This window comes from Thunnus albacares, chromosome 21 (genome assembly GCF_914725855.1).
Source record: "Thunnus albacares chromosome 21, fThuAlb1.1, whole genome shotgun sequence".
NCBI lineage: Eukaryota > Metazoa > Chordata > Actinopteri > Scombriformes > Scombridae > Thunnus > Thunnus albacares.
The window spans coordinates 10552382-10577383 of record NC_058126.1 but is presented as its reverse complement, the minus strand read 5'-3'; the positions used below and the strand labels follow the sequence as shown (position 1 = coordinate 10577383).

General features: G+C 38.4%; 3 protein-coding genes across 4 annotated transcripts in view; 1 reads left to right on the top strand and 2 right to left on the bottom strand.

The window, feature by feature from the left end:
* Window positions 1-5260: 5260 nt before the first annotated feature.
* Window positions 5261-11491, bottom strand: LOC122972335 (transmembrane protein 236-like). 2 transcript variants are annotated; one of them, XM_044339335.1, is made up of 5 exons: window positions 8922-11491; window positions 8593-8665; window positions 7718-7841; window positions 6867-7118; window positions 5261-6776 (listed from the first exon to the last, which is right to left on the bottom strand). In XM_044339335.1, exons 1-5 carry the CDS (start codon window positions 9191-9193, stop codon window positions 6391-6393), a joined length of 1107 nt encoding a protein of 368 aa, XP_044195270.1. In that variant the 5' UTR covers window positions 9194-11491; the 3' UTR covers window positions 5261-6390. The 2 variants fall into 2 exon arrangements, with proteins under 2 accessions (XP_044195270.1, XP_044195269.1); XM_044339334.1 differs by having other exon boundaries at window positions 5261-7118.
* Window positions 11492-12093: 602 nt separating this feature from the next.
* On the top strand, window positions 12094-22870 carry hacd1 (3-hydroxyacyl-CoA dehydratase 1). The gene is made up of 7 exons (XM_044339336.1): window positions 12094-12354; window positions 15817-15934; window positions 16097-16115; window positions 16226-16314; window positions 16642-16763; window positions 19647-19825; window positions 21403-22870. The coding sequence occupies exons 1-7, from the start codon at window positions 12236-12238 to the stop codon at window positions 21483-21485; spliced, it is 729 nt and encodes a 242-aa protein (XP_044195271.1). The 5' UTR covers window positions 12094-12235; the 3' UTR covers window positions 21486-22870.
* Window positions 22871-22979: 109 nt separating this feature from the next.
* Window positions 22980-25002, bottom strand: part of LOC122972334 (collectin-12-like) — a 43950-nt gene continuing 41927 nt past the window's right edge. The window contains exons 8-10 of the mRNA XM_044339333.1: window positions 24866-24975; window positions 24006-24151; window positions 22980-23869 (exon numbers count right to left, since the gene is read on the bottom strand). Coding sequence (XP_044195268.1) covers window positions 23850-23869; window positions 24006-24151; window positions 24866-24975 — 276 coding nt within the window. The 3' untranslated portion in view covers window positions 22980-23849. The remainder of the gene's footprint in view (window positions 23870-24005; window positions 24152-24865; window positions 24976-25002) is intronic.

Genomic DNA, 25002 nt, shown 5'->3' with positions numbered 1-25002 from the left:
TCAGCAAACCAACGTTAGCTTGTCAGTTGGTTCAGTTAGCTTAACAGTTACACCTGGCAGTTACTACTACAACTAATCACTAATGCTACATATGAGCTAGTTTATGTGGTGCGACCCATACTCCAGAGATATGTTAATCTCCACTTAGTAGACACTTAAATATACCCATAGGAAATCCATAAGTTTGTGTTTAAGTCGTTTTGAAGTTCTTATTAACTACTAGCTAGTTTAAACCTAGTGAATTAAAAATTAAGTTGTATCATTAAAACTTAAAAAATGTCTTCTAGTAAGGACTTTAATAATGTGTAAAATAGTTGCTAGGAAACTGTAGCGCCGTTCTATTAAAAGCAATCAACTAGCATCACAAACTGTAACATACAGGCGCCGAGGGATAAACATACAATCTTTGGAAGTGCAGATATGATTTTGTTTTATTTATAAATGCATTCATGAAGAAATGTGTGTTTCAGTTAGTAGTATTCCTTAGAATTAATGGGAAGTATACGATTATGCTAACGTGACTTGCAGTATCTGGTTATTTAGCTTAGTCCACTGTTAGCATAAGATTTTGTAGTTTGAGGTATACTGTGTTCTTTCTTTATATATATAATTTTTTTTGTTCTTCGCAGACTTCATTTTCAAAAAGCATTTTGACCAAGTTTCAGATATGTTGATAAATTTTCATTTCAATTCTTTCACTCTTTAATCCAAACCGATATTGGAAAGCTAACATTAATTTTGTTAGTTAGCTAGTTCAGTTAGCTATGCAACAGTTACACCTGGCAGTTACTACTACAACTAATCACTAATGCTACATAAGAGCTGGTTTAAGTGGTACAACTCATACTTTAGAGATACGTGAATCTCCCAACCCAGTCTAAGGGCAGTTCATAAAATAGTCATGAAATTTCATCTATAGATTTGTGTACATGGACAAATATCCATTTTTTCATGAAACTCAGCACGACTTTCAAACTAATGTATTTCAATTGGAAATATGCTTATCCCTGCACCATGTCTTTTTTTTTTCTGTCAGTTGGGACTCTGAAGCACAGAAGCTGTATTGTTTTTTCTCATTTGTTATTTATTTTTTAACTATAACTGCGACATTACTCAACATTTAATCACAAGATTGTATCCTTGTTTTTATTTCTTTATTATAATTTTAACAATACAGTCAATGGTCCTCGTCAGTCCGGTGGGAGGACCGGAGGACCCGCTGACTTGTGTGCAGACAGTTTGACTGACAGACCCACTGAATATGACAGTGTAACAACCAAAGAAGCAGGATTAAAATCAGAGTTGTTATGAAGTTTTTATGAACTGTTAAGTGTTGTTGAGTGAGTGAATTGGGCTAGCTAACGCAGGTTGATTCCCAGTCTGTCTGCGATGATGCATCAGCTGGCTTTGTTCCATTTCTTAGAAAGGATCCCTGATTAACTTTTACACAGCTCCGTTGATACAGATTTAATAAGCTTGCAAACTGTTGTATGTATTTTTCTCAATAACACTGGTGGCAGCAGGTGCTAACAGGCTAAGCTAATAGTGTGTTAGTGGCGTTACATTAGCAGCAGCTGGGACGGTCTGAACGGAGCGGAGGAGCCGTATGGTTCCCACCCTGAGCGTGATATCAGATGAAAATGGTCGCCATATGGGTCTATTGTATTGTGGGAGGTTGGCACGTTTGACTCCTGTTTTGGCTAAAATATCTGAAATAAACTGACATCTTAACTTTTTCTTGACACATATCATCTAAATGTAGTGTAATTGCTTGTTTTACGGTCCTAGATATTTGATATATTCAGTAGATATATCTTCTTACAACCCTATTTACAACCCTTAACTTGAAGAACTACAACTGTGTTGTAGACTTGTATCAAGCTGTATAGTGCAGCTCTAGGGAATTGTAGTTTTTAAAAAATATTAGTGTTTTTCCTAGAATTGGAAGTTATAAATACTGAATTGAGAATACACTGAGGAGTTTAAGGGGATGGTAAACACATTTGTGTAATCAGATTTTAAATATCTAATTGTTAAATGAGTGAACATTAATTTTAACCATATTTTACCCATATTTAACAGTGCTCCCAGTTGTTGACTATACTCACATAATAGCTGAGGTCAAGCGCTCTCTATAACAGTTGGTCACATGTCTGCAGCCCTTTTTGTTGCTGAATTATAAGCTTTCAAACATGCACCAAGGTCAAGGTGCAAAGGTCAGTATTTCAATGCAGGAGCCATGTGGAATCTTCATACTGACATATGTTACTCTCCAGGTTAAGACCTTTCCAATGTTGTATTTGGTTTAGCTCTATGGCAAAGTTTTAATTTTTTCATTTCATGGACACAAGCCATCCCAGGCCTAGTTTGAGAGCACTTTGAAGGCCCAATATATAAAATGAAGCTTGTTTGTTTGTTTGTTTTTTCTTTTTAGTTGAAATAATGACCAAAATGAGTCACCCTCAGAGACTGCTGACAGTCTAGGGCATTACTACAGGCTTGGAGGAAGGCCTGAAGTGCTTGGATTAGGGTTAGGGTTAGGGTTGAAAAGATCAACCTGTTCTCATTCCCAGGTCGTTAATTACCGACGCATGCATAGGCTACTATTTACACAACCCTGAAGATTTTTTGTATCTTTATGATTTTTGATTTTGGGATTTTATGTCAGCACAACATACAGTAGCCCATTCAATCAGAATCTGTTTCATTAGCCAATGCAAAGCATGCAAAGAATGTGGCTTGGCGTTTGCTCTCCAAAAACATAGAACAATACAGAAGAAAAGTAAGGTAACAATAATGAAATAATAATTAAAGTAATATTAAAATCAAATTGAAATTTTAAATTCTATTTACAGACTGGAATAGTAATAGTTTTGAAATGGGATTTAAAAATTGAAATGAATATTGACTGTACAAAGGAAATATGGATAGTGCTATGAACAAAGAAATGATGTGTATGAAGGTGACGAGCAACAATTAAATGTGACGTGCATAAATAATTAAATTATGTAACAGTGGAGGTTGAATGCAATACACAATGTAAAGTCCAGTTTGATGAAATACATTAAAGTGACAAGTGCAGGGATTAACTGAGGGACCTTTTTTTAACAGAGATAGTGGCGTTTGGATTTGGGTTGCGGCGGACGGCTGCAATTTGAAATGGAATGAAGCCCACTGACAGCAGACAACCCAAAACAGTAGTGGATCGTGCAAAGTCCGCCCATGACACAATGCTCTTCCCCTCCACTATCAAAAACTCACAATAAAACTTTATTTCTCAGAGTTGAAGGAGAAATAATTAAAACTGATGGCCTTAACATTAACCTAGCGTATAGTTGAGTTATCAAGGACACTTTTGTGTTTTTGTGTTGAAAAATAAAAAGATAAAGATATCATTAAAAAAGTAACGTTAATATGGTGAGGAAAATAGGCTTCTGCTGGTCCTCTGGTAAGCTAGTCCACCCGCCAGACTGACGCGGACCATTGACTGTAGACTACTGATAAAATTAAAATAAGAGAAGTAAAAACAAGGATAATATCTTGTGATTAAATGTGCTTCCAAGTCTTGACTGAAAGAAAAAAAAAAAAAAGTGGTGCAGGCACAAAACATGCTTCCAATTTAAATACGTTAGTTTGAAAGTCATGCTGAATGTCACGAAAAAAATGAAAAAATTTGTGTCCATGTACATGAATAGAAATAGATTATAGCTAGATTAAATTTCTTCACAAACTGCCATTAGACTGGGTTGAATCTCTACTTAGTAAATACTTGAATTATATCCATTGGACACTAAATCCATAAGTTTGTCTGTTAAGTACTTCTGAAGTGCTACTAACTAGTTTAAAGTAGTGAATTGCAAAAATTCGGTTGTATCATTAAAACTTGTGAAATGTCATCTAGCAAGGACTTTAATGATGTGTAAAATGGTTGCTAGGAAACTGTGGCACTGTTCTATCAAAAGCAATCAACTAGCATCACAAACTATAACATAAAGTAACTGCCAAATAAACAGTTGTAGGGGGAATCCATTTCAATGGATAAATATACAATCTTTGAAAGTGTAGATATGACACCGTTTTATTTATACATGCATTCATGAAGAAATATGTGTTTCAGGTAGTAGTTTTCATGCAGTTTAGAATTAATGGGAAGTATACAATTGTGCTAACGTAACTTGCAGTATCTGGTTATTTAGCTAGTCAACTGTTAGCATAACATTTTTTAATTTGAGGTAGGCCTATATTGTGTTCTTTTTTATATAATTATAATTTTTATTCTTCCCAGACTTCATTTTAAAAAAAAGCATTTTGATCAAGTTTCAGATATGTCCATAAAATTCTATTTTAATCCTTTCACTCTTTAGTCTAAACCAATATTGGAAAGCTAACGTTATTTTTTTCAGTTAGCTAGTTCAGTTAGCTATGCAACAGTTACACCTGGCAGTTACTACTACAACTAATCACTAATGCTACATTAGAGCTGGTTTATGTGGTGCAACCCATACTTCAGAGATATGGAAATTTCCACTTGGTAAACACTTAAATTATATCTATAGGACACTAAATCCATAAGTTTGTGTGTTAAGTCCTTATGAAGTTCTTAGTAACCGCTAACTAGTTAAACTAGTGAATAACAAAATTAGATTGTATCATTAAAACTTATGAAACGTCTTCTAGTAAGGACTTTAATAATGTGTAAAATGGTTGCTAGGAAACTGAAGCGCCTTTCTATCAAAAGCAATCAACTAGCATCACAAACTGTAACATAATTGCCAAATAAAACAGTTATAGGGGGCTGAGGGATAAACATACATGACTTTGTTTTATTTATACATGCATTCATGAAGAAATATGTGTTTCATTTAGTATTTCTGCAGTTTAGAATTAATGGTAAGTATACAATTATGCTTCCCATTTTATATTATTTCTTCCATAAAAAAATACAAAACTGGAGTAATTGTCTTTGGAGCCAAGGAAGAACAATTAAAAGTCAGTGCTCAGCTTCAATTGGTAATGTTAAAAATCACAAACCAAGCCAGAAATCTTGGTGTAGTCATAGACTCAGACCTGAATTTCAACAGCCACATTAAGACAATTACAAAGTCAGCCTACTATCACCTTAAGAATATATCAAGGATTAAAGGACTCAGCAGGATTTGGAAAAACTTGTCCATGCATTTATCTTCAGTAGACTCGACTACTGTAACGGTGTCTTCACAGGTCTCCCTAAGAAATCGATCAGATAGGTGCAGCTGATTCAGAATGCTCCTGCTCGAGTCCTCACTAAGACCAAGAAAGTGGATTATATCACTCCAGTTCTCAGATCTTTACACTGGCTTCCTGTCTGTCAAAGAATTGATCTCAACATACTACTATTTGTTCATAAAGCACTGAATGGTTTAGGGCCAAAATACATTTCTGATTTTCTGCTACATTATGAACCATCTAGACCTCTCAAATTGTCTGTGACAGGTCTGCTTTCTGTCCCCAGAGTCAAAACTAAACATGGAGAGGCAGCTTTCAGTTTTTACGCACCACATATCTAGAACAAACCCCCAGAAAACTGCAGGTCTGCTGCAACTCTCAGTTCTTTTAAATCAAGGCTGAAGGCTTTTCTGTTTACTGCTGCCTTTGGTTAAATCAAATAATTATTCATTTCTTACACTGCACTGTAACTTTTATTCTTGTATTTCATGCCTGTCTTATTCTATTTTAGCTTATTTTTGTTTTCTATTCTCTTAGCTATTTAATGACTTTTTTCATGTATTTATATGTCATTTTATGATGTGCTTCTTGTTCTTTGTCCCAACACTTTTAATGTTTTATGTAAAGCACTTTGAATTGCCTTGTTACTGAAATGTGCTATGTAAATAAACTTTCCTTGCCTATGCTAATGTAACTTGCACTATAGCTTAGTCAACTGTTAGCATAACATTTTGTAATTAGAGGTATATTGTTCTTTTTAAAAAATATATTCATTTTTAATCTTCCCAGTCTTCATTTTTAAAAAAGCATTTTGATCAAGTTTCAGATATATCATTAAATTTTCATTTTAATTCTTTCACTCTTTAACTAATATTGGAAAGCTAACGTTAATTTTGTAAGTTAGCTAGTTCAGTTAGCTACGCAACAGTTACACCTGGCAGTTACTGGGTTTAAATATTTAGTAACAAATCTCTGTGTAAGAATAGGTTTATTTGGTGTGACCCATTTTAATTTAGTGATGCTTAAATATCCATTTAAAGCTTACGTTATAAGCTAAGTTTGAAGTTATAGAGAGCTGGTGCTACCGGCTCCTGACTCCTAGTATCCTACATTTCCTGATTGTGCCAACCTATTACTTCTACCACATCTTTAAATGTTTCGCCGTCTTTGCCTGAAGTGTTGATCTCAAAAGAACATCCTCTCTGTGTTGAAGACCCTCAGCTTGGTCATGAAGTTGAAATAGACGAAGGCCAGGCAGACCAACAGGTTCTTCATCAGATAGAGTAGGGGTGTGACAAAGCCAAAGAAGGCAATGAGGCCAATACGCACAAAGAAGAAGGGCAAATCCTGCAGGGCCACTCCTAGTGAGGAAAGCAGGGGGCTGTGGGGCATGACCACCACACGCAGGCAAGACAGGTAGCTGAAGATATAGATGGGGAACACCCAGCCTGAGTAGTAGACCAGGGGATGTCCTGCCACCCTCACCATCTCCACTGTATCCATCCAGAACATAAAGCTGTCCACAAACACGTCAGCTCGGGCATCACTGGCACACAGGAACCGCAGTGGCCCTGCATAGGCGTATGGAGATATGCGGTACGCTGTGGTGCTCGCTGAACGTGAGCTCAATCCAGAGATACTAAATGGTCTTCCCGCATTACCTGGTACACCTGGAACTGTTCCATTGGTCTCTGGTCGAGCCCCAGCTCCGTTCTGGTTTCTGTCACCAATTTGGGTTGCTCCGGGTGCCGCGGGAGTGGGCTGGGCCTGCCCGGGTGCAGCTGGCCCGGGCGCAGCTGGCCCCGGTACAGCTGGCCCCGGCACAGCTGGTGTGACAGGTGTTACTGGTGTTACCTGTTCCATGTGTGTGAGGACAGCGGAGGGGATGTCAGTCTCTCTCTCCATGTCACTACCTGGAGAGAGAAAAGGAAAGATTTTCATGACAGCAGTCCTGTTAAATCAGATTATACAGAGCAAAGCAAAGCATAATTTGCATTTGCTTATGTTTCTTATCTTCTTGTGGTGTTGGTGTTTATGAAAATTAACATACATGACAAGAATCATGATTTTCAGCAGAATTTTATTTTGAACTCAGTTGGACCAAAATTGAATAATGAATGAATAATCTGCTTCCTTGGAGCAAAACTTCATGAGTTTTCACAAACACCGCAATCACGTCAATGCTTTTTTTATAGAAAAACATTGCTGCAGATTTGTCAATTCAGCACTGTGTTATGAGAAGTAAGCTGGTCCAACATATTTCCTGCTCATTTCCACAGTTGTTTCAATATTTCTCAACTGTGGGCACAACGCCAAAGAATAAGAAGTTCAAATTGGGTCTCTAAATCATTCTGGATAAATTATGTAAATAACTGTTAGCTGTATTTGTTGCCTCCGCGCTCCTGTAATGTAAAGCCAGGCTGGTATCGCTATAGAAATTGGCAGAGGAAAGTTCAGGATCTATAGTTCTCAGTAAGTGATTTGTGTAATGTGTTCAGAGAGCTGCGCTCACCCTGGCCCGTCAGTCTGCAGTGGCGTATCCTTTCCACAACGTCAATACAGATGAGAGAGAAGAGGACTAGTGATACAGGGAGTTCCGTGAATGTATCATGTTTGATGTTGTTATTTATCTGAACCTGAGTAAATAACCAGAAAATCATGAACATAACATTTTGACCAGAATGTATTTACTTACTTCCAATCAGTATAGGACAACAAGGGACCTTTGCACCAAGCATTTACATCAAATTGACTAAGTTTCTGACCTGCTTTAGTTCTGGGTTTGTGGGCTAAATCACTTGCAGCTCTGGTATTTGCCTGAGTCAGGACTTCATACCAACACGACACAGAACAAAGCAGACAAGTTGGTCATCTTAGCAGAATTTATGGCTCTTATGTAAAAGACACCAGATAAGCAAAGGCCCAAAGGTCAGCTTGGGCTTTAGAAAGTGCCACATAAAACTGCAAATGGGACCTGGTCTGCAGCCAGCGAGGAAGTGAAAATGTGCCTCATGCACAGATGATTTGACAGGGGCAGCTTGGACAGGAAGAGGAACCAAGCTGCTTATCAGTAGCTCCTAATCCATAAGGCTGGATATTCCTCCCCTGAGAACCAAAAGGTTCCTCACAAATCATCACCTTTATTTCACTCACAGAGGCCTCACATTGTGAATCTACAAGATTTATTCCATTTTGGTCCCAAATGTAAAGTTGTTCAAAGCAACTTCTTTGGATGATAAACAGTCATCCAAAATAACTACAAAGGGTCTTCAATAACAGACTTACTCTTGTTACAAATATAGCAATATAACGGTCAAAGTTCATGATCAGAGTGCAGATAAATTGATGTAATAAAACAAATGACAAACAATCCGCAACATGTTGTACCTCAGAGCTGGCGATGAGAAAGGCAAAGCAGGGTAATGTGGACAGGATCACATATACGAGGGCCACAGGCCTCCTGATACAAAGACAAAGGAAAGGAAAGACAAAAAAATAAGGAAGGAAGACAAAGGCAGTTGCAGGATTTGCTAACTCATGATATTCACCAGCCAAGTGCAGTCCAGACCAGCTACAGGCCTGTTCAGGCTCAAACCAGCTGGTCAGGTCTCAGTCAGTGCCTCACTGGGATCCCAGCTGCTGACCAAACACAGCTAAGACCTCCCATGCTAACTCCCAAGGGCCCTGACATCAGGACAAAGGCAGAAGAAACTCACCACTTCTTCCTCCCAATGAGAAACTTCTTTTTCACAAAGACCATATACTTCAGGGGTACCCAGACCAGCAGGGCGGTGGTGGTGACATAGGCAATGGAGGAGGCCACGATCAACCAGTAGGCCGTGCTGCCGTCACCGGGGGGTTGCGCCGAGGTTTTGACCTTTGCTACGATGACGGCGAACCTCTGCATGACGATGAAGAGTGGCACGCACAGGCCTGCAAACTGCAGCACCTCGCACAGGGCGAACTTCAGCGTCCTCCCCGAGCCCATGCTGTGGCAGTTCAAAAAAAGAAAAAGAAGGGAGGGAGACAGGGGCTGTTGTCGCAGTGAGGCGACCCCTGTCCCTCTGAGGGCTGGTCAGGCCTCGGACCAGTGCATTGTCTGCCTCCACTAGCATTTTCCACACACCACAGCCCTGGCTCTCTGCTCACCCAACTGCTTACACTGCAGTAGGCATTGTGTAACTTGGTGTGACAGTGATGTGACTGGCCCTTTACTCTTTTTATATACAGGATACAAACATAGATTGTCTAACTCTGCACCCTGAAGGATGCGTATGTACAACTGGCATCTCAGTGGGATGGTATAGTCTTGGCATTTCAATCAATGTTTTTGAAGCTAAAATCCCATTTCATCAATCTGCTAGACACAATAGACCACCTATATTATTATGAGCAACTAAAACACAGGTATGCCTTATATGCTGCCTGACCATTCTCCAATTCCAGGAAACATACGTGGACATGATAACACCCACAGTAAAAGCAACGTCCAAGGACTAGCGGCTGTAAACCTTTCAAGACAGAAAACCTGATGGCACTTGTGGCTCTTCTCATATTTATACGCTGCCATCTAGTGGCAAAATGTGACAACTGTAAAATGCCAGAAGCTGCAAAATGATGAAAAAATATTAGAAATATATCAGTAGTGCAATCACAGTTTTCTTTCTACTAATTCAACATGGTCATTTTTCTCAAATTCAGATAAATCAATTAAGACTTATTTTTTCTGGGTAATAATGACAGTGATGTGGACTGGAAAAAAGCCAGATACAGGCCCTCTGTCTTGCCAACCAAATGCCTAAGCTGACATGATGGATGAACTGCTTTTATCAATGGTCTCTTTAGTTAAAATACTAGTCACGAACCTATGTGGTCATGTAAATTCAAGCCAATGATGAAGTGAAAATGCTGTTGTCTTGTGCAGTCTGGATCCGAAAACCTGAAACAGTTGGACTTTGTGCTGCTGTTTCTGACCTCACACCTGAACAATTGATCGAGTATCAGTCGTCTGTACCATATTTGGTGCTGTGTTTAGTTTACACACATTTCTACAGGGCATCATTAGAAGAGCTAATTTTGGATTCTGCATTGATGCAGTTTGTCAGGCAGTGCCTCCATGAGGGCAGATCTCAGACCAGTACAGATTAATACCTGTGCAGAAGGAAAAAAGGAAAAAATTATGGCCAGAGAAGTGATGGAATTGATTGACTGGAAAGCACTGGACTGCATAATGGAGTTGGCGATTCTTCCTACAATTGAGGAGCTCGGGTCAGCTTGAATACATGACTGACAAACCCTGAACTCTAAAACCAAAGCCCATCAATAATACAACAGGCCTCTACTCCACTAATTTAATTATAATTTCCTTGCTAAGACAAGGCTTGAAGCTGTGAGGCAGTCAGACTTTTTCAGACAGGTTTCCATCTACCACATTCAGGTAGAGGGCCTGAAAGTACCTGTGTAAGAGGAAAGGTCTTCTGCAGTTTAAAATTATAAACAAAATCATATTAGTTGCCTTGTGGCTGTTTCCAGTGTTAGTTATGAACAGCTTAAAATGTTGAAAACTCCAGTTATCAGTCTGTTTTTTGCACTTAAATCAAATAGGCCTATTAGATTAGATAACTATTAGATTTTGCAATTTCTGCAACCGGCAAGAAGTAAGTATCACAGCTGTGTTGTTTTCTATCTTATAGCTGCTATGTATGTTTGATTAAAATGTCAACACTTGTTACTAGTATGAGATGGGAGTCAAACTGGGCATATTAAAGGCAAACTGTTGTACTCACCAGGCTGACCTCTGAACCTGTCACACCAGTATCTACATGCACAGTGAAATTCATGTGTTCTAAGAAATATTGAAGCTTGGTGACACAGTGACTACTTGCAAGGTAGTGGTAGTTGGTTAACTACTGTAGCTTGTGCCAGCTTCCTGGAAACATGCTATTTTCTCTGTACTGTGCTGCTTACTGCGCCTAGTCATTTTGTTCTCAGGATTTTACATCATTTCTTTCAATAAAGAGTTTTACTGAAGAGGAAAAACTGCTCTCACGCGATCGAGCTTGCTAACTGCTTGCTAGGTTTGTTAGCTTGGTCGCTACTGGGGATCCTACCTTCCTGTCTCAAAATTGTCTGTAAACCATTCCTCTTTTGTGAAGCAGTTCAAACCCTGACAGTGGAGGTTAGATAAAAGTGGATGATAAACACAGTAAAAGGCTAATAGCTTCCTCAATTTTGGACTCTCCAGCCCTCCATTTCCTTCAAAGTTCAAGGCTTGCTATTGGTCAAAGGTGTATTTTCATTATCGATAAATCTGTTGATTATTTCCTTTGATTAGTCGTTTGGTCTATAAAAAGTCAAAAAATTGCGATAAGTGTCAACCACCAAAGCCAAGGTGACGTCCTCAAATATCTTGTTTTGTTCCAGCCAACAGTCAACAATCCAAATATATTCAGTTTACTATCGTTGACGACTAAAGAAACCAGAAAATATTAATTGGTTTTATATTATATTCATCCGAGAGGCTGGAACAAAAAAATTTTGGCATTTTTTTTCTTAAAAAAATAACAACAAAAAAAACTTTTGATCAATTTGCAAAATAGTTGGCGATTCATTTTCTGTTGATCGATTGTTAATTGTTGCAGCTACATTTCTCTGCATTATTGTAACTGATATTTTTTCTCGAACATGAACAGTTAATTATTTATAGGTATATAAATGTGATTTGAAGGAGGCTCGGTTTAAAAAAACAAAACAAAAACATATCTATTTGAAATTGATTTGGACCACCAGAGTTGAGGATCCACAATTCCTATAGCACTGCCCCTGTACTGTAACAAAACTGCTTCTCGGTACAGAGACTTTATAGTAACAGTCTCTGGCCCACCGGCAGGCCACACACTTGTTGCAGCACTAGTCCCGCGAGAGAGGGGAGCCGTGGGCGGATAGATGGATGGATGACCCTGCTGCTCCCCTCCCAACCAGCCCCAGCTGTCAGCTCCCTTCCTGACTCACCCACCCTGCCCCCGGTACCATGGCGTCCAGCGAGGAGGACGGCACGGTTGAGGAGAAGGAAAACAACAACAAGAAGAAAACGAAAAACGCCGTCGCCACCGCATGGCTCACTTTCTACAACATCGCCATGACCGCCGGGTACGTGCGTAATTGCGCCCCTGTCGCCTATTAATAAGAAAACCCTACAAGTTAGCCGCTCCCTAAAAAACTGTAAGCGTGTGTTGCTGTTTATAGGACTGTGTGTCTCTGTGTCAAGCCCGAAAGTGCCCGTCCAGCTCGCTGAATTTAGCGGCTCTAGCGGAGTTGGAAGACACTTGAGTGAAGAAGTTGTTAGTAAAAAACATATTTAAAAACGCGAGTGGGGTTTATCAGCGTTGTTGAAAATGAATGAATGGCGTTTGGTGAAAGTAACGGGCTGGCGCTGCAGCCGTGTCCAAATAGGGCTGACTGCATGGTGTCAGCGTCAAGGCCCACAGTACGTCCGACAGTTGCAGTGATAAGTATAGCCGGAGCGCACTGACACTGGAGCTCAGGTCTGGGCCAGTGAAATGCTCAATGGGCAGATTTTTTAATAACAACATAACATTTGTGAATCGCAAAGAGAGCGCGCCATTACCAATCCACTTTTCCTGATATGATCAAGCGGCAAGACAAACAGAAGAGAATCAATACTTGTCTGCTCATGTCACTTCAGCCATGAAAATACTGGAAGAGAGCTGTCAGATAAGCAAGTGGCACTCATAGGATCATGATGACTAAACAGCTTCCAGTTTGGCACAGTGCCTCAGGCATTGATTACATCTTTATTTACAGCTCAGTCTCTGAGCTCTGTGAAGATGTTTTTGCAGGATATTATGATACTGATGTCTCTGGCTGCTCAGTCGATAATGCTTCACCGTCACTGACGTATTCTTGTAGAGCTGCAACGATTAATCAGTTAGTCGATCGACAGAAAATTAATCGCCAATTATTTTGATGATCATTAGCTGTTTTGAGACATTTTTTTTAAAGACAAAATGTTTAGATTCTCTGATTCCAGCTTCTCAAATGTGAATATTTTCTGGTTTCTTTAGTCCTCTATGACAGTAAACTGAATATTTTTGACTTGTGGACTGCTAGTCAGGACAAAAAAAGACATTTTAGGTTGATTTGGGAAACGGTGATCAACATTTTTCACTATTTTCAATCATAGGAGCTAATAAGTTAATTGAGAAAATAATCAATAGTTGCAGCCTGATATTCTTGTACTGCTTCAGGTCCCACTTTATATTTTTACTTAAGTACATCAACACAACATCCAGTGATCAATACTTTTGCAGGCACACTAACTTAAACCAATATAACTACGAAAGGGCAATATTGATTGCTTCTCATAATGGGATTAATGGGAGTAACACTTTGAATTACAGCACACATCTGATGTATACATTTATATAAAATATATATCTAAATATAATATATACAAGTCTGATTTCTCCCTGAATGATTTCAAACAGACAACCACAGTCATTATTGAAATAGTGGAAAATGTCCATCACAGTTTCCTAGAGCCCAAGATGATGTCATCAAATGTCTTATTTAGTCTGATCATCAAAATCCAAAGATATTCACTTTACTGTAATGTGACACAAGGAAAAACAGCAAATTGTCACACGTTTGGAGCTGGAACTAGAAGATGTTTGGCATTTTTTTCTTGAAAATTGACTTTGAACATCAGAATGGTTGGCTGCAGCTCTAGCATATTGTAGTTATTGGAAGAGGTCATCTGGTTATTTGTATTTTTAGTATCCAATCCCACTATAAACCAACTAAGCTGTTAATACCAGGCAGTACCAATATTACATGGCTATAGTCTCAGTTTCAGTTTTGTTTCTGTCTGAGCCAGTTCTGCGAGCGAGCAGTGAGATTTGTTTAACGAGCTTCTGAATGTTAAACTTGGATTTTATTGGTATCGTGTCACCTTTCAGGTGCAATCAGCCTCTTGTACTCCATATTGTCATACTCAAATTTGTGTGCTGGCTAATATTTGGGATTGGTTGCTGTCAAAGTTTAGGCCATAAGACAGGATACATATTTAAATCTGTTATGATACTTTGCAATCTCCCATTTTATCAACATTTGTCAGAGAGCTGTGAAGTAGTTCATCGACAGTTGTAATAAATAAGTAATTTTTTATGTAATTTATAAAGGAAAAATCAAAATATTTGCTTTATTTATTTGTTCTATCTCCTCAAATGCTTGTAAATATAATATCTTTGGGTTTGGACTGTTGGTCAGACAGAAACAAGCAATTTCATGACATCAGAAGTTTTTGTAGGTGTTTTTCACAATTTTATGACATTTTATAAACTAAATAATTTATAGATTAATAGAGAAAATGTTCCACATGTGAATCGATAATGAAAATAATCATTAGTTGCAGCTCTACTGTAGATTAAGTTAAGCAGATAAAAAACAGTAAAAAAACAAATCTTTAAACCTGCAAGTCTGGAAGTCAGTAATGGAAAGAGCAAATATTTCAAAGTAGTCGTAAATATTTGGTTAAAGAAGTGAAGATGTGCAAGTGAGGTGTTATTTTAAAGCAGACAAGACGTCAAGATTCAGATTTCAGGTTCGGATGGGGAGTCTATAAAGCTTCGGGGTCACGGTGATGTTGTTACTAGATGTGACATAACATATGCGGTGTACAGACGCTGGTGTCAGTTGTCTCTCTTGATGAAAGAGGTGAAAATAAAATGTCTGGTCTGGGCTTCCTGCCAGCTCAACTTATACTTTAAGATGCAGCACCATCCCTCCTCTTCAGTTCAGTGCCACTTAAATGACATGTTTTCATTACATTATGGAAATGCACACCAACATTTAAATGTCCTAAACGTGCAGGACTTCCAAAAAGTAAAAAATGGGGAACTGCACAGATTATATCCTGCTGTGCTTTATTCCTCCAGGGCAACTTTTAATCCAGTACATCTGAAAAAACCTTCTGTGAGAAGCAAAATGTTTTCTTTTTTGGTGTGAGAGAATGAAAAACTGAAGCATCAATATATGTGTTGGAATCTGGTTTGGAGTTTTCAGTATGTTCTCTGTTGATATTGGCTGTATACACCAAAATAGAGAGAAAATTGCAAGCAGAGCAGAGACGAGATAGGCGAGTTTCAAATAAATATAACTCAGTTTATCGGTTATTGATTGAGCTGTCGATTAATTTCTTGATTAAGTGTTGTAAAAGTCCATAAAATGTCGCAAAATAGTGAAAAATGCCCATCTTAATTTGCAGAAAGTTTAAGAGGACATCATCAGATATTTAGTTTACTATCAATAAGACAAAGAAAAAGCAGCAATTCTTCACAATTGAGAAGCAGAAACTGGGAAATGTTTGTCATTTTGCTTGAAAAATGCTGTAGTCCTCACAGACCTGAATGAGATGAAGTGAGTTTCACTTTAACTTTCATTGAAGTTTCTTTCCAACCTCTACTGCATCTATGCTGAGATATGAAATAGCGTCTGGAAAAGTCTGTCCCTTATAATCTGTCGTCTTTTCAAGCATCCAGAGGAATGAACTGATGTGTCATTTTTGTAATATTGCCCTGTTTTTCCCTGCAGGTGGCTGGTTTTGGCGATAGCAATGATGCGCTTCTACATGCAGAAAGGCACACACAAGGGTCTGTACAGAAGTATAGCAAGGACACTCAAGTTTTTCCAGACCTTTGCGTTAGTTGAGGTAAGACTTTGAGTGGAGAGACGTTTGCTGTCACCTGCATGGCTGCACACAGTCACAGAACTACCTGATAAATGATTTAAAAAGGCAGAAAATCATTGAAGAAGTGGCAAGAAAAAGAAATAGAGGATGAACTAACACATTTTTATGTTTCTTGTCTTACAGGTGGTACATTGCGCCGTAGGTATGTGATGATGACTTGATTGATGTTAATATTTTTTAAGACGGTTTTTATTGCCTGCTAACACCTGTGCGGCTTTAAAACATATTATTTTTTAACCTTATCTGCTGCAGGAATCGTGAGGACTTCTGTGATTGTAACCGGGGTTCAAGTGTGTTCACGGATTTTCATGGTTTGGTTCATCACCAACAGCATCAGACAGGTGACTATTATATTAAACTACAACTCTGCTATTGTAGGTTGTTGTTAAGTTGCACAAGCATATGAGGAAGTTTCAGTTTCTTTACTGTCTGATGGACAAAATGAATAATGAATAAGTTCAGTTTCAGGGTTCTTTACTATGTTTATTTTAGCATCTGTTGCATGAAAATCTTAATGACCCTTTATCATCAATTCACATCTTTGGTCCCACACATTCACACACACACACACAAGTAACAAAACTTGTCTGAAGCCAGGTTTGATTGATGTTAAACATTTCATCCTTTCTTCCTCTATATATTTGTTATTTCTTCTGATGTAACCAAAGATCCAGAATGAAGAAAGCGTAATCCTATTCCTGGTTGTGTGGACGGTGACAGAGATTGCCAGATATTCCTACTACACATTCAAACTGCTCAACCATCAGCCGTACTTCGTCAAATGGGCCAGGTGGAGACGCCAGCACACATGGCTGGGATGAGCTTGAATTGTCATTAGTGTGTTTGACATTGTGTGTGAGCATGTCGGCCTGATCTGGAGATTTCACCTCTGGCATGCTTCCCTCCCCGGCCTAGACTGGCTTTACATCAGGAAGTTAATCAGCCGAGTGTGTATTAAGTATCGCCTGTCTCACGCAGGCAGAAGAAGCATGTGTGTGTTCCTTGATTAGCACTTTGTTAGCCATTCTCCCTTTCAGTGGTGGGTGGACTAACTGCTAACGTTGTGCTCTGACAATACTGATGAAGAGATGCTGACATTTAATCATTTTAGGGTTTATGTAGATATTTTATGAATAGTTTTGAGTGACATGTGTTGGTACTGATGTATTTTATGATAATAATAACTTTATTTATATGGCACCCATGTAAGCTACCCACTGTATGACATACAAGAAATAGAAACATTAGAGCACATATATCAATTAGCACTGAGCCCATACATAAAACAGATGAAAGTGCAAGTGCAAATTAAAGAAATAAGTTCATATATGAATAATTAGGATGCAAAAAAAAAAGAAATAAGCTTATATAAACCTGATAAAATGCTAATAAAAGAACAAACCGTGAAAATAAAATAGATAAAAGTGCAAAATAAATGGAAACGCATATAAAAAATTTTACTATTTACTTTATTACATTTGCATCACAGGTCTACTTGTAACCTGCTTTAACGAACTGTAAAAAAAAAAACATAATTTCTGAGAAGTTTAGCAATCAAAAAGTATTGATTTATCAGCACAAAAACATAACATTGAGAAAATTCTCATGGTTATCGGTTAAATGCGATGAACAACAAGATCCTCAGCTGGAGAGTGACATAATGCCGGCCTACTACTGTATGAAGAGTACTCATGACGTGGCAGTCTGGCCTTGCGTGTGTCCCTGCTACAGTAGCTCAGCTGAAATTGGAGTCGTTGGGAGGAACGTCAGCTGTACACATTGATAGCTGTCCAACACACAGGCTTGGCATCTTACGGCCCCCAAGAGAGGGAGAGCTATCTCGCTTCAGAATAGTGAAGTTTAAATATTACAGCAGCTCCGTTAATTAGGTGAGACATTGTTGTGTCGCAGTGTTACTCCTGACACATCTACCAGCAAAATATTACATTTATCTGCTGTTTTAATCCGTCATGTGATCATCAGGAGACAGTGTAGTCTTTTGCCAATTATCCTTTTGTTTTGGGTCTTGATTCTCGTGCATTAAATGCCGTTCTCCTCCCTGCCCCCCCTCCACCCTTCGCGTCTTTCTTAAAGCATGGAGGAGACGCCAGGCCCCCAGCGAGGGGCTCATGTTCAGCTGCTCCTCTTTTTAAGACCGTCTGTTTTGGTCATGGAATGTTCACCCAACATTTCTCTCACATCCGCTGAGACGCTCCCCCGAGCCTTCACTGTGGTCTTGACTAAATACAGGACCCCTGTAGCCCTGAGTCACGGCGTATATAGTACTAGAGAGACCACGTGTTGTCACAGAGGGAGTCATGCCATCTCACACTTGTTGTATATGCAGTGACAGGCAAGAACATGATAGTTGGTGAATCATTTTTATGTATAGTATCTCACAGTTGTATCAAGAGCAAGTTCACTTCAACTCTAATGGCTCCATTCTGAGTTTTAGATGATTTTATGACAAATTTGGGACCAAATTTTGATGTGGCATTCTCAGATTAGTTAACCACGCTATGAAAGTAAAGCAAACCTGCACAGTAAACTTGCCTTCTGCTGAAAAATGCCTATCTATCAATGTTTGTAAGCCTTGTAATGAATCCATTGTCACTCTAATAATTAACCATTTAGTGCAGTGATTCAGTTGCTGACAGCTGTCTGAGGCCTGAATTGCAGCCACAACCTGCCCACTACAACACCTGCCAAATCAAATCCCCGGCTCTCTGTTCCAAGTTTTCGTCACTGCCCATCGCCAGTACTGGAGCTCCTTCCTGACTGTCTGGTTTGCTCTCATAGGGCCACATAAAATGTAAAAAAAGCACCCAAAAAACATATTATAGACACACTTTAAAAGCAGAAATTGTGCATTGTCTCCTTTTTTGATGACCAGGCTTTACTTTGCCTTCCAGTCAGAACCAATGAGTTACCTCTTTATTATCTGATGTAACTGAAAAACTCTTCAAGAACTTCACCTCCTTTTTCTCATTTACTGCATCTTACTCCCACCTGCCAAGTTATATCATACTCCCATATCTTCTTATCGCCTTAAACAAATAATACTTCTTTTAGCCCATTTTCTAAAATCACATAATAATATATTACTGTCAAACATTTTCAAAAATCAAACTATTGCTTAGATTTTTAAATAGTTTTTTCCTAAGTAGAAAGTTACTATTGTTTTTAATATGTTGGGAGACTGAACTAATATTTGAGCTACATTTGTTTTTTTGACAAATGTTGGAAATTCAAACTTAGAAAACAAACAATAAGCAAACGGGGATGTTGTGCAAAGGATAGTGATATTTACGTAGCTTCCAGACTAATATCACTCACCAACATTGAAAGCCAAAATGAGTTTGCGCCAGATGATTACTGAATGGACAACAGGATTTATGTTTTTTAAGGATTTGTCTTATGTGGTTACATCAGGGCAATGTGCCTTTGACTTTGTTGCAGTGTGCGTTAGTACAGTAATTTGAAATCGCCTCATCTCACAAGGATAGTAGAAGTTTTTTTTTTTCTCTGTTTGAATGCCTGTGCATGAGTGTCTTAATATCCATGAACTGTAACTGCAGGACTGTCTTGTTTGCAGGTGTGCAGCCGTGTAAATCTGTGATCACACTGCTGAATGTGAAAACGATACTTCTCTTCTTCTTTTTTTTTGTTCCAGATACAACCTCTTCATCATCCTGTACCCTGTTGGAGTCGTTGGGGAGCTGCTAACCATTTACGCTGCTCTACCGTTCGTACGCAGATCTGGAATGTACTCCATGAGACTCCCCAACAAGTATAACGTCTCGTTCGACTACTACTACTGCCTCATCATCATCATGCTGTCCTACATCCCACGTAAGGAGGATTTGAAGTCATATACTGTGCACTTTGTAAAGCATGTAAAGGAAAATCAGTTCACTTAGCTTGTAAAGTGCTTCATTATTCTCAAATTAACCTTTATACATTGATATAATAGATTATTGACTGTTATGTCACAATAATGACTATTAATTTGACAAGTGAGCCACAAACTTTAAACTGTAGATGGAGGTCAGACCTACAAAGACTTTCTAGGGGGGATAGACCTGTGCATCTTTCACTAAATCAGACTTAGCAGCTTCTCTTGTCTCTTGAAATATTGTGACAGCAAAGTGACAAATGGAGAGGAAGCTTTTCAGAGCTTTAGGAAGCCTCCCACATGTCTTATAGACAGACTTTGCTGTCGTTAAAGGAATAGTTTGACATCTTGGGAAATATGCTTATTTCGATCTTGCTAGAGAGAGTCAGATAAGAAGACTGATACCACTCTCATGTCTGCACATTTAATACGAAGGTACAGTCTTAAGACGGTTAGCTTAGCTTAGCTTAGCATAAAGACTGGAGGCAGGTTTTAAAAATCCAGTTTGCCTAATCTGAACAAAAAGTTGTGGTTTTATGGGGAATTGCATGCTGGATTTCTTTGCTGTGTGTCTGGCAACCTTACAGTGACAACAAGACTCCAGGAAGTCACTGCTAAGCTTACAGCTTTCTAGCTCTAGCTTCGTATTTAGCGTACAGACCTATTCAATCAGCTTTTGGCAAGAAAGTCAAGTCAATGTAATTTGTATAGCCCAATACCACAAATCACAAATTTGCCTCAATCCTTAGACCCTCAGTTTGTATAAGAAGAAACAAACAAATGGAAGAAACCTCAGAAAGAGCATCAGATGAGGGACCCCTCCTCCAGGACAGACATACATGCAATAGATGTAGTGTGTACAGACCATGATAGCAAAATTACAGCATGGAAAAACAGGATGACAAAATTATAGATGGACTGATGACATATATGAAGAATCTGATTAAGGAGATGAGCGGATTTCCCAAAAATGTAGAACTATTCCTTTAAATGAGATCTGCAGCCATCTTCCTTTTCCAGTAGATTTTACACTAAATCAGACCCACATTTCACATATTAAAATTAATTTACAATAATTAAGTTATGTTAGAATAATACATATAGATCTTTGTGCCAAGAATAATAATAATTATTTATAAGATGTGGCTTCATAAACACTAAATAATAGGATTTAATTTAACACATTAACCATATAGCAAATACTACAACTACTATATTCTGTGAAGCTCTTATGTCTAGTTGAGAATGCAGCCACAGTTGCAGATGTTGGATTGAATTGCATATATATGCATACTGTACATAATATAACATAAATAACATTTAGTTTTACATGTCTTTAAAATTGCTCCATTTCTTGTTAATTATAATTGTGAAGTTAGATTTTAACTTTAAAATATGTTGAATCTAAAAGGATGATTTATGAACATAAACAGTTAAAAGATTGTTATAATGACATTTGTTGACTTTTCCTGCCACATCACTGATTATAACAGACATGTAACAATAAGACCTGTTTGCTTTTTCGTCTTCCCAGTGTTTCCTCAGCTCTACTTCCACATGCTGCGGCAGAGGAGAAGGGTGCTTCACGGCGAGGTCATAGTGGAGAAGGACGACTAGACAAGCACCACCTCATGCCTTCGTTTGAGCCAGCCCGCCTGCCTCCACGTCACCCTCCTCTCCCCTCCCCCCCGCTACATCACCATCTCATCCTTAGCACCATCAGCCGTTACATTCTACATTGCACGGGACCGGAAGCTGACCACCTGTCTGACGAGAGCTACAACCAATAATAATCATGAAGAAAACAAAACCATTGGAGTTCATCGGTACTGATAATACCTGATCCTGAGTATTTCTTTACAGGATTAATTCCTATTTGAACGGTAATATTGGAAACATGTTTACAAGTTCCAGTGTCGCTGGAGCTTGAGACAGAAGCCTGATGCGCATCGTCTCACCCGCCAGCCTTACAGCACGCCGTCGTGCTGAGAGAAACGCGCGCTGACCACGAATAACATGAGCCACAGCTGTCACAACACTGCACCCACCGTCTGAGAGAGAAAACAGCAAATGAAAGGTTTCAAGGGAAATGTGAAATGAAACATTGAAGGAGGAAGATTGTAAGTTGTCTCTTGACTTGTCCCCACCCCAATTGGCAATAATATATATATATTTTTTTGTATGTGTGCGTTTTCCGTCACAAACTAACAGTGTGGTTGTACAAAACAAGGTTCCAAAAGAGAAAATATTCATAGATTTATCATACCTCAACAATAAATCTACATTTAGACAATATGCTGCTTCTTTTGTGTATGTTTGTTTTACCTTATGTGTAAATGATGCAATGTGAAATGAGCGGTTAATAGTGAGCACAATCTGTTTCTTAAAGATAATTTATTCACATACTGTATCACTTAGAGCAAGCACAGCTCAAACTTAACATTTTGTCCGCTTGGCTCAGCTCCTGCATTCTTTTATGTTGCTTTGATGTTTACTATGTCGAATTAATTTACAAGAGTGCATCTTAAACAAATTTGAGTCTTCAAAAGGTAGTGCCTTTTTCTATAGACCGCTGTAGGTAAGACTACAATTCAAATTTATGTGAGCACTCGCAGTCTTCAGTCGCTGTTTTGTTTGTTTTTTAACAAAGACTCTGATGTCCGTGTTGATAGAAAGGTAGCTAGATTCCCTCCTACTAAAGGTGCTATTGTAAGATCATTTCAATCTTCTGTGCAGCTGAAGGAGTGACTGTGATCGGAGTTGATCCAAAGTAGGAAAACAGGATGTGAAATGATTGAAGAGGAAATGTTAATCAATGAACTGCATAGCTCATGGTTATCTATGAAAATCAATATTTTTGCTCATAATCTGGGTTAGAGAGGACAAAAACACAATAAAGCCAATGTTAAAAAAAAACACTGGGAAAGTTATTATTCAATTTTAAAACAATAGAAATGTGAAAATACCTTTTGTGCAAAATCAATAAACTAAATTCTACAATACTCTGGAGAGTTTTGTGATGACCTTCACACTGACTCATGCAGACGGACCAAGATCTGTTCGTCCGGATCTGCATGTAAATCTAGAAATAAGCCAACAGATACAAATGCCTCATGGGTTTTACAGATTTATTTGTGAGTGTTTCCTTCATCTTTCGTGGTGTTGTTTAATTTTATACTCAACAGGAAACAGTATTTACCTGAGTGCAGAAAATGGCACATTTTATATTTGTAGGTAGGATCCACAGATTCTTATTCATAAACATACATAAGTTTGTAATAGTTAAAAATAAATCCCGTAATCACAACATACGGCACATTAAGTATTAAACTTGTAAACTTGCAGTCTTGAACCAAAACTCAAGCTGATTTTTCTGCATTTATGTGTAAATATTTCATTTGTTCCTTAGCATAAAAATGAAAAATTCTATATAAACATTCATGAGGTTAGATAACAGTTTCCTTGAAGATAGCATGTCAGCGACATTTTTTTTGCGCATCATTTTGCACCTTTTATTCTCATTTTAAGACAAATTACATATGAAAAGCACTACGGTAAATCCATTTGGATTCATAGAAATTTCCTACAAAACTTGCATAATGAAATATACATTCAGATATTCAGTTGCACGTGGAATACAGTTTTATAAAATGTATTTCAAATAACCATAAAAAATATTTATATATATATATATATAAAACTCAATAGGTGATTTGGTAATTTAAAAAAATAGAAAACACAGATTCTCCTTCTTTGGTTGCCCTGCTGTATTGCACTTGCTGGTGATGTTGGACTTGGTTCATTTTGGAGGAGAAAGGCTTCTCATCAGCATCGGAGAGACGCTTGCTGCTGCAGCCCCGGGCTCATTTCAAAATTGTCCCTTTGCTCTCTCCGTATGGACTGTCCATGTGCTGCATCAGTGGACCAGTGCCACATGAGTGAAGTCTAGCTGCTCACTGCAAGCTCCCTTTCAAGACACTGCTACGATCTGGTGGATCTTGCTGTGGAAAGACATGCAGAGTGACGTTAGCAAAGCTCTGAGGAAAATACCTTTAAAAAAAAAACTTTATTGAGCAGGAAGAAGAAGAACAGACACAGAGCCAGCAGGAAGTTTAGAGAGCAGTATCAGATACATACAGGACTCCATTTCCTTCTCGCAGATGTAGCTTATGTGATCTTCACAGAAGAAATCATTCCATAATCCTTCGTGGGAAAGACCCGCACAGTCCTCTCCCATTTCATGCCCGTGGCCCCAGTTGTCAGGCTGACCAGGCTTCCACTTTCTGCAGGCAAACAACAGGGGGCGATCACACATTAGATTTACAGCATTTCATCCAAGAATCTGAAGAGAATTAAAAAAAACTGCAGCAGGTATGGACGAGGATCCCCCTATTTCTAAAGCAGATTTTACATTTTTTATTGATCTCCATTAACTATTCCTGTATCTGCAATGCTTTGGATCTGTTAGGTTAACTAGGCCTTTATCCCCTTTATGTGTATTTCTGTTTAAATCTTAATCAATGCTGGCTTGATACACTTTTGTAATCTTTTCCTTTTGATCCTTATCCTTTATTTGCAGTTTTGTAAGTTTGTTGGATGTAGGATTTTTGCTTTTATGTGTGTGTACACAGGTTGCCCATGCAGAAAAGAGTGAACTTCTCTCGTTGGACCATTCTGTATATTTAAGATTTGATGAATTTCAAAGCATTTGTTTTGTTTGAATGGGCAGCAGGAACAGAGGATTGTACGTGCTAGTCAACACAATCAGAAAGAATCAGAAAGTTGAGATTTTCACAGGAATTTAAATATTTATTTGGTGTTGTTTTACCTACTGCTTTATCAGTTAATGGCACTCTGCTTTTTAGATCTGTTATTATTCTTGGACAGCAGTATTTTGCACACCTCTGAAACAAAATATCCATCCTGGGAACGGCACTGATTTTTATAGAGAAGAAAATGTTCCCTGTGATGGGAGTATTTTTTGAGTTTGTACTGACGTGAAAGTTAGTTCAGTCCCATCCAGCCATTGCCACACATTCTCCGCCGCCCTGTCGGTCAGACCTATCCAGAAGTAACCCTTTCCAAAGGTCTGCTTCTTCAGCCATTTCTGAGATGACATGAGGACAGAAAAAGC